Genomic DNA, 13,314 nt, shown 5'->3' with positions numbered 1-13,314 from the left:
GAAGAAATAACTAAGGGTGAAACAACATGACTGCCAGATGAAAGGACCTGTAGGCACAAAGAAACACCCATGCTCAACCCTACTTTGACCAAAGCAGGCAAAGGGGATTGATTTAATTACCTGTGATGCCAGCTCCGACAGTAACCCCTGCAGCCTGCGGAACTCCGACAGCAGACCAAACGTGCACGTGACCGACACTACAGTACAACAAAATAACATGACTTGCATGAAAACTGTGGTATTTTCTAAACATAACAATAAACACGAATTATGACATGAGCAACGTTCTCTCTGCCCGCAACACTCCTTGGTCTCTATTATTATAACATTTAAACATTCCTTCAAAATAAGTGCATGGAAAATCCAACTCACCACAATGCTGAATGGTTCGAGGGAATCTCCCGTTGGGATAAATCCGTATTTTAAGCAGGACTCCTGATACTGTCTATTAAATGTAGCTTTCTTTTTTGGAAGACGAAGGCTCCTCTTCTGTCTCCTAGCTCAGCCTTTTCCACTTGGCAAAGAAACTTTCCAAAAACTTTTTTTTTTTTTTCATTTTGATAGTTCCTGCACTGTAAAATCCAATAAGTAAACCTTACTTAAAAAAAGCATGCAAACCGATTGCCTTGAAAAAACCAAGTAAGGTGAAATAGGAATAGTATGTAGAACTTACAATTGCCTGTCTAGTATTGTACACTTACAAGAGAGTTCCAGTAACTTAAAACAAATTTGTATGGTCTACTTAATCATTTACTTTAGATGTACTTGTCTTAGTATAGACTACTCAGAATTACTATTTTAAACAACTAAATAATTTCAAGTAAAATTCACTTCGTGAGTATTCCTAACTTATTTATGCAAGTTGTACTAAGTTGATGTATTCTGCAGACAACTTGGAATTACCGAGTTTACTTTACTTCAAAGGCAATCCAGTTTACTTGTTAAAACCATGCAAACCGATTGCCTTAAAAAAACCAAGCAAGCGTTACTCAAATAACTTAAGTGCTAACAATCATCTATTATAAATCACAGAGAATAGTTTCTCAATTTTTCAAATATAAATTTTGCAACTGGACAAATAAATTAAAGGCAATGATACAATTCAAAGGTAAATATATTTATTTTTCTTAACAACTGACACAAGGATGGTACACACGCACTGGGGTAAAAATTAATGCAAATAGTCAGGTTTTTAAAATGTTTAAAACAAAAATATTTTACAGTACAAAAATCTAAATAAATGTATATAAAATCTAAGTAAATGGGCCATACCTTGAATCTTAACAACTTTAAATCAACAACATTTCAGAGACCAAACTTGATTTAACCAACGAGTTGACGAGTGCCAAAAGCAATGTCTCTGACAAACATCGATTACACTGGCAGCCTCATAACTTGCTCAAGAACCAATGGGCTGACAATTTTAAACAAGTGACTTAGTTTTCCTTTTTTTTCTTCTATCAACTACTCTTATTCCACTGTCAGAACTTTTTTTTTTAATCAAAGAACATTTTTTCTTAAATCAAATGTCAATTTTCACTCTTTCACATTTGATTACATCTCAGCTCAACAGGAGATTTTTCAGAGATTGTAGTTTTGGTGGCAGTTTGTTCTGTCCCAAACCAAGCATCACTTTCTGAATGAAGTTGAAAGTGTTGATCATGCCTTTTGGGTACTCCAAATTTAAAGCATAAGACAGACCAAACAAGATGCAAATTGCCTGAGGCAGATTCTGCAGATTATCCAGTACTATACCTCCCTCCACAATGACTGCAGTAGACACTGGGTCAAGGTACAGTTTATTTGGAATGAGAGGTTCTTCTTCATCAATAACAGTCAGCACCCCAATGGACACTTGTGGCCAGCCATCAACCTCACATGCCTGAATAAAACCAAACAGTACAAATATTACAACAGGGAAACGTGAAAATCCACAGTTTTACATCATATCTATCTATCTATCTTGTTATTTATTTAAGTTTATTATAAAGTTGATAATAATTACCTTGCATTTTCCTAGAATTTGTCCTTTTTTCATCATTTTATTTGATCATTTGTGCTGCAATGCTGCATGAATGCTATTTTGTCCTTCTATTTAACAGTCTTAAATTAATTGCTGGAGGTTTGTGAATTTGCAAATGCTTTAACACCATAGACCAAGACCCACTGTGTTCTACTACTGGTCACAATTGTTACCAGACATAAGATCAATTGTTTCATGGACTTTTCAATATTTTATTTTTTACTTAATTGACATTGATTGTTTAATATCCTTACAAATATAATACACATTTACACACAAATACTTTATTAAAATCTTGTTAACATTAGTTAATGCACTGTGAACTTACTTTTATATTGTATAAATGCTATGAAAATAAAGGTAAAGTTTTCCTGATTTATATTCTCTGATCACCCTTCTAGCTTACACTGAATTGCCACATTTTGAAGCCTTTGTCTTTTTACTTCACTCATAGGATGTAATCAAGATTAATCTTAAGTGTTGTCTCAGTAAAAGTGCAGCAAATAAACTACCAGTCAAAAGTTAGTAAAAGGGTACCTTTATTATTTTTTTAAAGAAATGCTGTATAATTTTTTGGTCAAACAACTCTCGGAGCCCAGAAGTGCAATTGATGACGATTTTTATTTTTTGGAAGAAGTAACCCTTTTAAATTTTTTTTACAATGAGAACTTACATTGCAGGTATTGTAGAAGTTACTGGCATCATCACCAAGCAGGATAGGTAAGCCCCGGAGCACAAGAGTGCGCATTGCTGTCACATCTGCTTCTTTCTAGAAGTACATGAAAAAAAAAAAGAGATCAAGTTCAAGATCATGAAACTTTACAGCTACAATAAAAATAAATTAGCTTACTTCACCCAAAGATTTAAATTCTGTCATTATTTATATTAATTCTGTCACAGAATCTTCTTCCACTTTCGGCTTCTCCCATCAGGGGTCGCCACAGCGAACGAGTCGCATGGTAGATTTGGCAATGTTTTACGCCGGATGCCCTTCCTGACGCAACCTTCTCAAACCGGGCTTGGAACCGGCAGAGGTAGAGAAGGGAAGAGGGAGCAGCCCGGAGTCGAACCCTGGTTTCACGGACGGAAGGCGCCGCAAACCAGCACGAGCTAAACCGGCTCTAATTCTGTCACAGAATAATAAACAAAATTAAGGCTGCAGTAAACTCACCCCTGTATTCATTTGCTGCATAAGCTCATCCAATTTCTCTCCAACGGTCCCTTTCTTGGACTTGAAGATTGTGACAAAGCGTGGTGTGTAGCGATCCACAGCACCATAAAAGTTACAATGCAGATCTGTGGTGACTATCCTGTTAAACTCTGCAAACACCTACACATGCAACAAAAAAAGAAAAAAATTGAGGGTTGAGACAGTGTGGACATTTGTTAATGTTTGGTCAGGGCTACAGGTCAATTCTAAAGACAAACCTAAACAGAATGCAGTTTCTCATGGTCAAAAAAGGAATATGAATAAGTACTTACTTGTCTCTCAGTAAAAAGTGCTGGCCACCGCTCCATCAATGTTTTCACTGGAGTTTCTGCATCCACAATCTCATGTCTTCGCATTGAGAAGGTCAGGTCCATCTTTGATGCAATGAAAGTTCCACTAGGGTTCACTTTCCTCATTTCTTCAACCAGAAGCTGTCTCACAGCCTCTAGGCTGTCTCCATTCTGTCCCTCAGGGTGTTCTGGTAAGTAATTTACCTCAGACCTTTTTGGCCTTTTCAGTCCTTTTGCTGCCATTCCCGGGCCACCTGTTTTGCCTCCGTTTACACCAACCTCCACACATCCTGCTTTTCTTAGTTTAGTCCGATAGTTTCCCATTTTGAATTTTAAGCTGTGCTTCCAGCTAGAGCACCCATCCGGTGAACCTTGCTCCTTAAGGCAGGGATGTTTGTTAATGAGTGCTAGTGCCACAGAATTAATACGCTCATTATTCGGATACGCATCAAACTTGTAAATAGTTTCAGCAAGCTTTTCTAAAATGCTATGCTTCATGTCTCTTGTTACACTGAGGTACGTCTGGTCTCGTAGATATTGAAGATTAGACTGTCTGAGTCTGAATTCTACATCGACAGAAAAATCTGGAAATTTAAAAAATCTCTGGCCATGGATTGTGTCTTGTAGATGAGCTGTCTGTGGGCATAATCACTGTATCGTTGGAAACACAGGAGTCATCAGACATGCTGGTGGTTGAGGCGGTAACCAACAATGGGATTACCTTCACTGTAGCTCTTGAAGCTGGTAGGTCACCTATGTCTTCAAGGTTGCAGAAGGCATTGTCAAAGTCTGAATCTTCATACATCACATTGAAATCATACTGCAGATCACATTTTTCTTTGATTTTTATCTTCAGCTCCTCAACATTTTTGGGTTTTGCATCCAGTGACAACTTCCTTATGTCCTGTTCAGTTAGGATGAGTCTTACTTTATAGCTTTCCATTGTTCTTAAAAAATATAAGAAAAAAAAGAAATTCTCTTTAGTGGCCATTTGATACATTTTCATTCAGCACAGAATGAAACGTTTCAGGGTCACATACACATTGCCTTTTACTTGGTAGGCAGATAAGGGGAAAACATCATTAAGCTCAGACAGATGGGTCACTGTAAGACACCCTGCCCCACCATAGCACAATTCATAAGAACGCAAATGTTCAATGTACCAGGAGCTCAAAATCCTGCAGACCAACATAATTTCTGTGTTGATAACCACAATGTGTGTTATTTGTCTAAACTCTGGAAGACCTGAGCAACTGCCAACAGAGACAATCATATCTGCACAGTATTTTACACCATGAACACATGCAGATGATGCAACCAGCACTGCAGATTGCTTGCCATTTTGCTGATGCAGTGAGCTCTGAACATTCTCAGGGAAAGATGTGACCATAACTGATCTCACTTTATCAATTTCCAAAAGAGGCTTGAAGAATGTTGAGGAATCCAAATGGAAGGCCATCATTTTCTGGTGTCTTACAGCTAAGCTATGTGCTACATTCTTGAAATTGCATGTGTCATGCACAACTTTCTTGAAAAATTTGTGCTTCCCTTCAAACCTCATTGTCCACACATCTACTAGAGGGCCAAAGATTTGTATCATTTGAGGATAGTGTTCAATGAAATGATGTTTGGGACGAAGTCTGTAGTTTGGAAAAGTTTTCTGAACTAACTCACGATGTTCTGAGATTTTGCAGTCCAAGATGTGTATTAACTCTTCCGTAAAGTGTGCTGACATTACCAACTCCAGTGTATCTTTAAGAAGCATCAGTATCTCCCATGATTGGTCTCCTTCAGGGATGTTATGGCCTATCATCAATGGAAGCAGCCTCAGCAGAGACCAATTTTCATGACCATTTCCCCCAGTAGTTCCCCTAGAGAAGGAAGTTTTTGGAATGATCTGTGGTTTGTCAGCTTTATCAGAAAATGTGTAAGGGAACTGCCTAATAGCCCTATTCAAAGACTCCAAAGAAATATATTTTTTGGCAATCAAATCCTTAAGGCACAGTGACAATTCTACTGGTACTAAACCCTCCAAAAAATCATGAAGAATGTCAGGTGGGAAACCGTTCACCACGTGAAAGTGTGTCAATTTTTCAGATAGTGGACATCCTCTTTTTACGCCATGATGTTTTGCCATAAGATGGTCACGGGAAACCTCGTGCACATGTTTTTCATGGTTCTCTCTTGTCCTTGGCTGAAGTAGACCAGATCTGACCTCCTTATCCTGAATGTCATGTTGTTTACACATACAAAACCGACAAAAATAATCTGCTGCAAAACTCTCATGGAATCCTGCCAAAGAGTGAGCCCCCAAGTTGTCCGCTGCCACATAAAGTACAGTGCCTTTAACACTTTCTGCTAATCGTTCAACATACACACCACTTTCCTCAAGAGTTGCAATGTCCTGAATGAGAGGACGAAGAACTTCATGATAGCTATGCTCTTTTACAGTGTGAACTTTGCACAAAAGTGCAAGTTGGATGGAGTGAAGAGCCGACCGATACTTGGAATCAAGATTTGCAAGTACCCAATATATGGCACATAGTTTGTGTTTTTTCTTGGAGGTTCCAATTGGATTAGCAACTTCAAAGTCATCAATGTATAGACCAAGGGCAATCCTACATTCTTCTACATTCAAAAGAATATTTTCTTTGAAATGAGAGCCGTCTCTGAATGAGTGGTATCCTTCGGGTGAAATCCCCTCTGCGTGCAGCACCTTATCCAAAATGTCCTTATTGTTGAGCAATGTCTTCAACATTTTCAGTATGGGGACATAAACAAATGAGTGATCTTTATCAAGAGCAAACTCAACTGGCATGACGACTGGAAATTCTCGCAGCATATAAGATGCTCTTCTGCTAGCTGTTGACAGGGATCCTTCTGCACTGGTAAATTTCAGCAGGACATTACTTTGTGACACTACACTAACAATGTCACTTACTATGGAATTATCCACATCACTACAGTGATGACTGATAATTTTCTGGACAGCATTTTGTAGTAATGGCTCTGAAAGCATTTGAATCTGATTAATCTGCTGGATTACTTCTTGTGCAGCGCTTTCAGATATATGCAGGATTGCTTGCATTTTCAAAAATAATGAAGCCAGGTTACGTTCTAACTGAATATCTAAGTCCTGCATGTCATCTACAGACTCATTTACACAATTGTCATCCTGTAAAGGCACCTCTTCAGCCACTTCAGTCAGTTGATCTAATTGTTCAATGTTTGAAAGTATTGGACCTTTAAATTGGGTTGTAGAACTCCCACTGTGTACTCTGCTTTTGTGAGCATTAAATGTTGAATATATATTACTCTCAAACTGACAGCCTTCATATGGGCATGAAACACTTTGTTTAAGTTTTAAATGACTGCGTAAATGAGTGAAAAACTCAGATTCAGTGCAGGGACGCACATACTCGCATAACTGGCAGTGAAACGCAACTTTGGGTTCACTTGTTTGTCTGTCTGATTGAGAGTGCCAAAAAGATAAGTGCACTTTGAGTGCGTTAAAAGACTTGAAAGAGCATAAGCAATCCATATGAAGACATGGTATTGGCTGTTGTCGAGTGAAGCCTCCATGTTTTAGACGATAATGTTTTAACAAAAGTCCTCTTTTGTTTGCAGAAAAAACACAGTGCTTACAGTTCCACTGCATCTGCAAGAGATTATGTGAGGTGGACAAATATTTTAAGTTGGTTTAGTCAACAAAATATTAACAAAATATAAAGTCCTCACCAGTGTATCAAGACCTGTTTGTTGAAGACCAATCAGGAGGCAGCTGCCAGAAGGACTTCTTCTAAAAAAAAAAGAACAAAATTTAATTAACAGGTTCTGCTTTACAAAATTAAAGACACATTCCTTGATATGTACATATTTTGCAAGCATTACAGAAAATATACCTTTAAATACACAGTTCTATAAATATGCATGTGTGACTTCAGTACAGATCATTTTGAAACAGGGTTTCCTCTGATAACTTTCAGTAATGTTGTGCCAGTACAAACAAATATCGTAAAAGAAAACTTTCATGTGATATTAACATTTCTTAGTTTAACTCACTTTTAACATTACTATGTTTCTTATTTTAGAAGACGGCTCAGTATATCAAACATTTTACAGTGCTTGTATTATATTCTTAATTTACTGAATTTAAAACAATAGTATAATGTTAATGTTAAATCACAAAAAATATCAAAAATAATCACAAACGTCATCTCTGCATAAACTGGTACATATAACAGTAAATGTCGCCATTTCAACAGCTTTGTAACGTTAATCATTTATAAACCAATGCCAACAGATGGGAATGCATCAGGGAAAATGGTAAAATAGAAAACCATAATTGTATTTGGAACAATTAAAACAAATTTTTAATCAATCCAGGAACCGTTGTGGTACCTGATAGTTTTATATGTTAAAAAAAAAAAAAAAAAGGTAAAATGGTAAATGGCGTATTATAGCGCTTTCTACCCTCTTTCGAAGGCCCAAAGCGCTCAGTCACAGTCCCATTCACCCATGCACACACACATTCACACACTGTTGGCGGCTCCGCTGCCGAAAACTGGCGCCAACCTCCCACCAGAGGCCAGGTGGGGTTCAGTGTCTTGCCCAATGACACTTCGACACATGGGCGTGCAAGGCGGGAATCGTACCTGCAATCTTACAATGGCCGCCCTACCGCTGCACCACGACCGCTGCACGAACGGCCGCCCCGCCGTGGTGCAGCGCCATGGTGTAGCGTATTTTTTTAAATGAAAATTAAAAAAAAGCCCAAACCATCTTCTTCAAGATCTGAATAAAATCAAAATTATTTGGTAACTGTTACACATTAAGGAGCTCAGCAACAATTAGCAACAGACAGTAATAGTAAAAAACATTCACTCAAATGTTGTATGCTTGATTACTTACCTTATTATTATTCTTTTTCTTTCAAAAAAGTAACGAAGCTCCGGATAAAAACGTAGGTGGCCTGTCAACGTCTTTCCACATCTGGAGAATTGGCGCCGAGATAGTACGCATGCTCTTGCAGTGCCGCTTCTTTTTCTTCGTTTTTTTTCTGCACATTAGGTACGCTTTATTGCACTGCTGCCTCTCACTGGTGTGATAACGTCATTGCATCCTTTGTTGGTACTTGCTTGTTTCAAGTAAGCGGCACTCAAACAATTAAGTAAATTGTTATTTTCAACCTGCAATTGACTGTAACTCAACAAAACCTAGTAAGAAGTATGTATTTTATATTAATGAGTAAAGTTAACTAAGTATATGTGAGTCAGGAAAGCTATTACAATTTACAGTGTGGGTTTTATTTTAGCGGTATCCTATCATGTGACCGAGACGAGCGAATTGGCCTGCGTCAAGAGTAACATAGACTAATGTAACAGAGAATCGGACAATTTTTCAAAATAAAACATCTTTAAGATTCCGAAATAAATAAAACGGAAGTCATGTAAGTTATTTTAATTTTTCTGTGCGGCCCGGTACCAAATGACCCACGGACCGGTACCGGTCTGTGGCCCGGGGTTTGGGGACCACTGATATAGATGACACTGAAATTTTTACTAATTCATTATTTATTTTTTGGAAGAATTTTAGGATTTTACTTGGCCGACATTGATTTATAATCTACACCCACCCTAGTATAAAGTACATTTTTCAAGCTTGTCATACATCAGCCATGATCAAAATTACAGATGAGAATGGGAGAAGGAGCCTTCGTGAACAAACCTCCAAGGCGCTGGAGACGTTGCTTCAGAAACTATTGACTTGTGTTTCTTTAGACGTCATCAATTGTAGCAAAATAATGATGTTTCACTGTTGTTTGGACTCGTTGATAGCAAAGGCAATTTATTCTTTGTGACATGAGGCTTGCGAGGGACATTTCAGCCGATGTGTACCAAAGATTAAGAGGGTGGCGAGTTCAGAACCAAAAAGAAGAAAACAGCGGAACCAAGCTAAGATCATTACTATGTTCTCTGGCCTCTTAAGAAATGAGCATCACCTAAGAATGACCTTTTTTCAGTTCTAAGCATTAAAATACACTGATCTGATTCTATGTGACAGAAGTAAGACTTCCTATCTTGTAATGGCATGGCATTCTATTGGGAGAACTGTCTCCTGAAATTTACATGTTTACGACATCTGCAATCCACTCAGACATTTTTTAAGACGATAAGACAAATGTCAGAAGTGTCTGAGTGAAAAGGGAGTACAGTTGGAGCTGTAAAAATGTGCTCACATGCTTTTTTAATAAATGTTTTGCTTCATAGGCAATAATAATAGAAGAATAGTTTCTTAAGTCTTTTGATAGACAGGCGTAAAATATAATAATAAATGTGAAATGTTGTTTACTGGACTTTAAGCCTTTTTAAACCTCTAACTGTTAATACTGCTTGTAAAAATGGACCAATCTAATTAAACCCTAGCCTTAGCCCGGGTTGCAAACCTTAATTTGAAGAACCTAAAATGTAAAAAAAACTCCTCTTATACACTTACACATCTGTATTTTGCTGTGACACAGACAAATGGGACAATTGGGGAGAGCAGAAAAAGTACTCCAAGTCCCCTCGCTTGTTCACTGAAAACGATCCGTCAGACACCAGCCAACCCTTCTTCCTGTGGTTCTGCCTTGTCTCCAGTTCGCTTAAATCCCAATCCCAATTCCACCCACACATCCATTCTCACTTTACTGCAGCATTTTTTCATCAGTGGCAGACCTTGGTCACAAGAGGCAGTAATCCCTCTACTGGGGGAGATTCTAGATCAGCTGAGGCTGAGAGATAGTGGACTAGCCACTGAGCGGAAAAAATTTCAACCACATTTCTGACATGACTTTTTCCCAATATATTTTTTTTACACGTGTTTTCCTATAGTTTACTGCAATATATAGATTAAATTGTAATCTACATGAAAGGAAAAATATTTTTTTGCAATCTCCAAAAGAAGAATCTGACTTTTCTTTCCCTGCATATGTTTTGTTTCTACCAAAAATTATATTTACAAATTTCTAAATCTTTTCCAGTAATGTAAAAAAATCCCAGGTTAAAATTAAGATAGAAGAAATCAGTATGACTTACATGCTTTAAAAGTATAGGTAAACTTCATCAGAAATTTTAACTAATTATTCAATAAAAATTATGTATGGTTGGCTTTTAAAGATAAACATGTGCCTTTACATTTATTATCCTTTTTGTTTTTTATAATTTCCCTTTTTGGACAAACAGGTGTTTCAACATAAATATCAAACTGAATATAAAACTTTTCTAAAGTCAGTAACAAATGATGTTTTGGCATAAATCCACCCCCTAAACACTTATTTCCTTCTAAAGGTCACAATGTGATGAAGTAGGACAGAAAAAAAGGTTTATTTGTCTTAAAGACAAACGGTGACATGTGCATGATTGTGAAAAATTGCCATTATCATTTCTTTGATGCAGAAAATTAGACATTTTTGGACAATTCAGTGCACCTGCCTGCCTTCTAGAAACTACGAAATACAGTGCAGGTGACTCTATTCAATGATAGTCACTTTTAATTAAATCTGTCGACTGTGATAATTAGGACCAAGCCCAGCCCATGTCACATTTTCCATTCTAAGACTGTAGATGTTGCCCTTAAAACAGCCTGAGGTTAAAGTAGCAGACACTCAGACTCTCACACCTTGTGTACTTGTGAAGTCTGCTTCCAGCCTATTTCTGTATCCTGAATCACAGGCTGTCATGTGTAATTAAACCACTATCACATCACAACGCTTCTTTCAAAAAGAAAACATTAATTTACAACTACAAATGTGGACTTTGTGTGACTTGCCAGACTCTTTAGGTAACATGTCATCTCATATATTACACCTAATAAAGTCGTACCTAAAGTGTTTCATATATTATATTGCCATTCATTTTTATCCGATAAGCACAGAGAGTAACAGTTGAACGTATTTTGATGTTCCTAATTTAAATTTGTAAGAAACTGTGCAGAAGCATTTATTTGTTGAGAATACCTGATGAGACAATCTCATGAAAAAAACAAAGGAAAGCGAAAGAGTACATGATGCAGAGATAGAGAGAAAATAGGTTGTTAACTTTGTTGCCATTTGAGCAATTATTAATCTGGGAAAAGCCACACCTTTTTAGCATGATGAGCCTATTTTGTAAAAAACTAGAAAAAAATGCTGCATCAAGAATTTGTCAGAGCTGTTTGACAGAAGAGTTTGCAGAGAGAAAAGGATCCACAGATTTCCCATTCTCTGTTCATAGATCCATGTTCCCAATAAGAAAAACCCTAACAGTCTTCCTTTCAAGCTGATTTTTTGACCATACCCTTTAAAAGATTCATTCAAATCCCATTAAAGTGTGTCTACTTCAGTGTGAATGTTTTTCCATGATTATGTTATTATTGGCAGAAACACAGAATTAGGTCAGCCTCATTTGTTTAGCTGTTAGCGCCAATGCAATATCAAGACGGATTTTGACATTTTGTCTTCATAATTAGAATAATCCAATCCTTGTTTACTTATCTATGCACAGAAAATATCAATTTTAATTGGAAGATATTAAGTAAGCTCACAGCAAGTTAATGAAAATTGAACAAAGGGTTGTGTTTGAGTCATTAGTTGCACAATGACAGTTCATATGCTCCATGTTGAGCCTGTGAACATCATCATCTCGCACATGCATATTTATTACTTTGGCTAATAATCAATTCATAAATATGGAAGTCAAAACAAGACTGAATGAGAGGCCTTTAAACAGCACTAGTAACAACATGTAGGGTTGTTGCAGCACTTTTCATTAAGTTAGAGAGCAAACAGAGCAAATAGAGTGCAAATATGTATATATTTAATTCAGCTTAAAACCGCCTTTCTGAGTATTTCTTTATTAAAATTGATGAGAATCAGGAGCAGATGAAAAGATGCCACTTAAAAACGCTTAAAGCTGTGATGGAGAAGCTACAAGGCTACAAGCTCCCTGCTTCCCTCCATTCTTATGCATCCACTTGCAGACAACCAGATCCATGTACGTATATGTTTTCCTCGTCCTGGCTGGCATCTGGCTCACAACTATACGGCCAAATAACTCTAACATTGCTCTCCATTTTTGTTGCATTGATAATGTTAGGTTGGGGTTGTGAGGGCCCTAAGCTAGTGGGAGAGAGAATCAGATGGATTATGAGAAATATGATCAGAGTAGGATTTTAAGGGTTTTTGTATGTGCTACTATGTTTTAACTGGTGATGGCCACATCCCAAGACCCCCCCCAACTTTTTTTTTTTTTTTGCTGAATCATGTTTCAGTTTGTCTTTTCTAATTTTTCTATTGCGTTGTCCTCTCTATTGGAGTCCTCTAAACCACTGACCTTAGCATAAGATAGGAGAGGATTCCATCTCTACTTTTCTGCTCTTAAGCCTACCAGCAGTGAACTGGCATCCTCTGTCTTCTGCTGGAGCCACTTCCATTCCACCAACAGGGCACCAATCCCAGCTGTACCCAGACCCCCCCCCCATTTCTTTACAACTGCCATTAATCCACTCTTTCTGCAGACACAATCCATCTCCCCTTGGCACCTGTTTGACAGAGGGTAAAAACAGGGATGAGATAGTGGGGCGCAGATCAATCCCTTCGATCCCACTCTCCTGGCAGATGAATGACTCTGTAGCCTGTCATCTGCTGCTGGATGTTGTGGTTCTCGTTGTTTGATTTTCATCACGGAGTAGTGTGCATTTAAACGGATGCCCGAGATATGAAATGTTGTTTTTGCAACTTCTGTGAGTAAAATACAATGGATGTGAATATACTT

At 37.6% G+C, this 13,314-nt stretch overlaps 1 protein-coding gene across 1 annotated transcript; it reads right to left on the bottom strand.

Annotated features, from left to right (window-relative positions):
- Nucleotides 1-1,103: 1,103 nt before the first annotated feature.
- LOC111946275 (sterile alpha motif domain-containing protein 3-like) lies at nt 1,104-8,573 on the bottom strand. Its single transcript, XM_023954943.2, has 5 exons — nt 8,435-8,573; nt 3,506-7,322; nt 3,195-3,353; nt 2,697-2,792; nt 1,104-1,882 (listed from the first exon to the last, which is right to left on the bottom strand). The coding sequence occupies exons 2-5, from the start codon at nt 4,019-4,021 to the stop codon at nt 1,562-1,564; spliced, it is 1,092 nt and encodes a 363-aa protein (XP_023810711.1). The 5' UTR covers nt 4,022-7,322; nt 8,435-8,573; the 3' UTR covers nt 1,104-1,561.
- Between the last annotated feature and the right edge of the window lie 4,741 nt (nt 8,574-13,314).

Source organism: Oryzias latipes, chromosome 5 (assembly GCF_053564925.1).
Source record: "Oryzias latipes strain Hd-rR chromosome 5, Olatipes_Hd-rR_3.1".
Lineage (NCBI taxonomy): Eukaryota > Metazoa > Chordata > Actinopteri > Beloniformes > Adrianichthyidae > Oryzias > Oryzias latipes.
The sequence above is the reverse complement of the archived record's forward strand: the minus strand, read 5'-3'. Positions and strand labels throughout refer to the sequence as shown.

Coding starts and splice junctions, on each gene's coding strand:
- LOC111946275 (XM_023954943.2), bottom strand. CDS start 4,021: ATGAAGCATAGCATTTTAGAAAAGCTTGCTGAAACTATTTACAAGTTT. Junction 3,354..3,505: donor CACTTTTTACTGAGAGACAA/GTAAGTACTTAT, acceptor TTGCATGTGTAG/GTGTTTGCAGAGTTTAACAG. Junction 2,793..3,194: donor TGCAGCAAATGAATACAGGG/GTGAGTTTACTG, acceptor ATGTACTTCTAG/AAAGAAGCAGATGTGACAGC.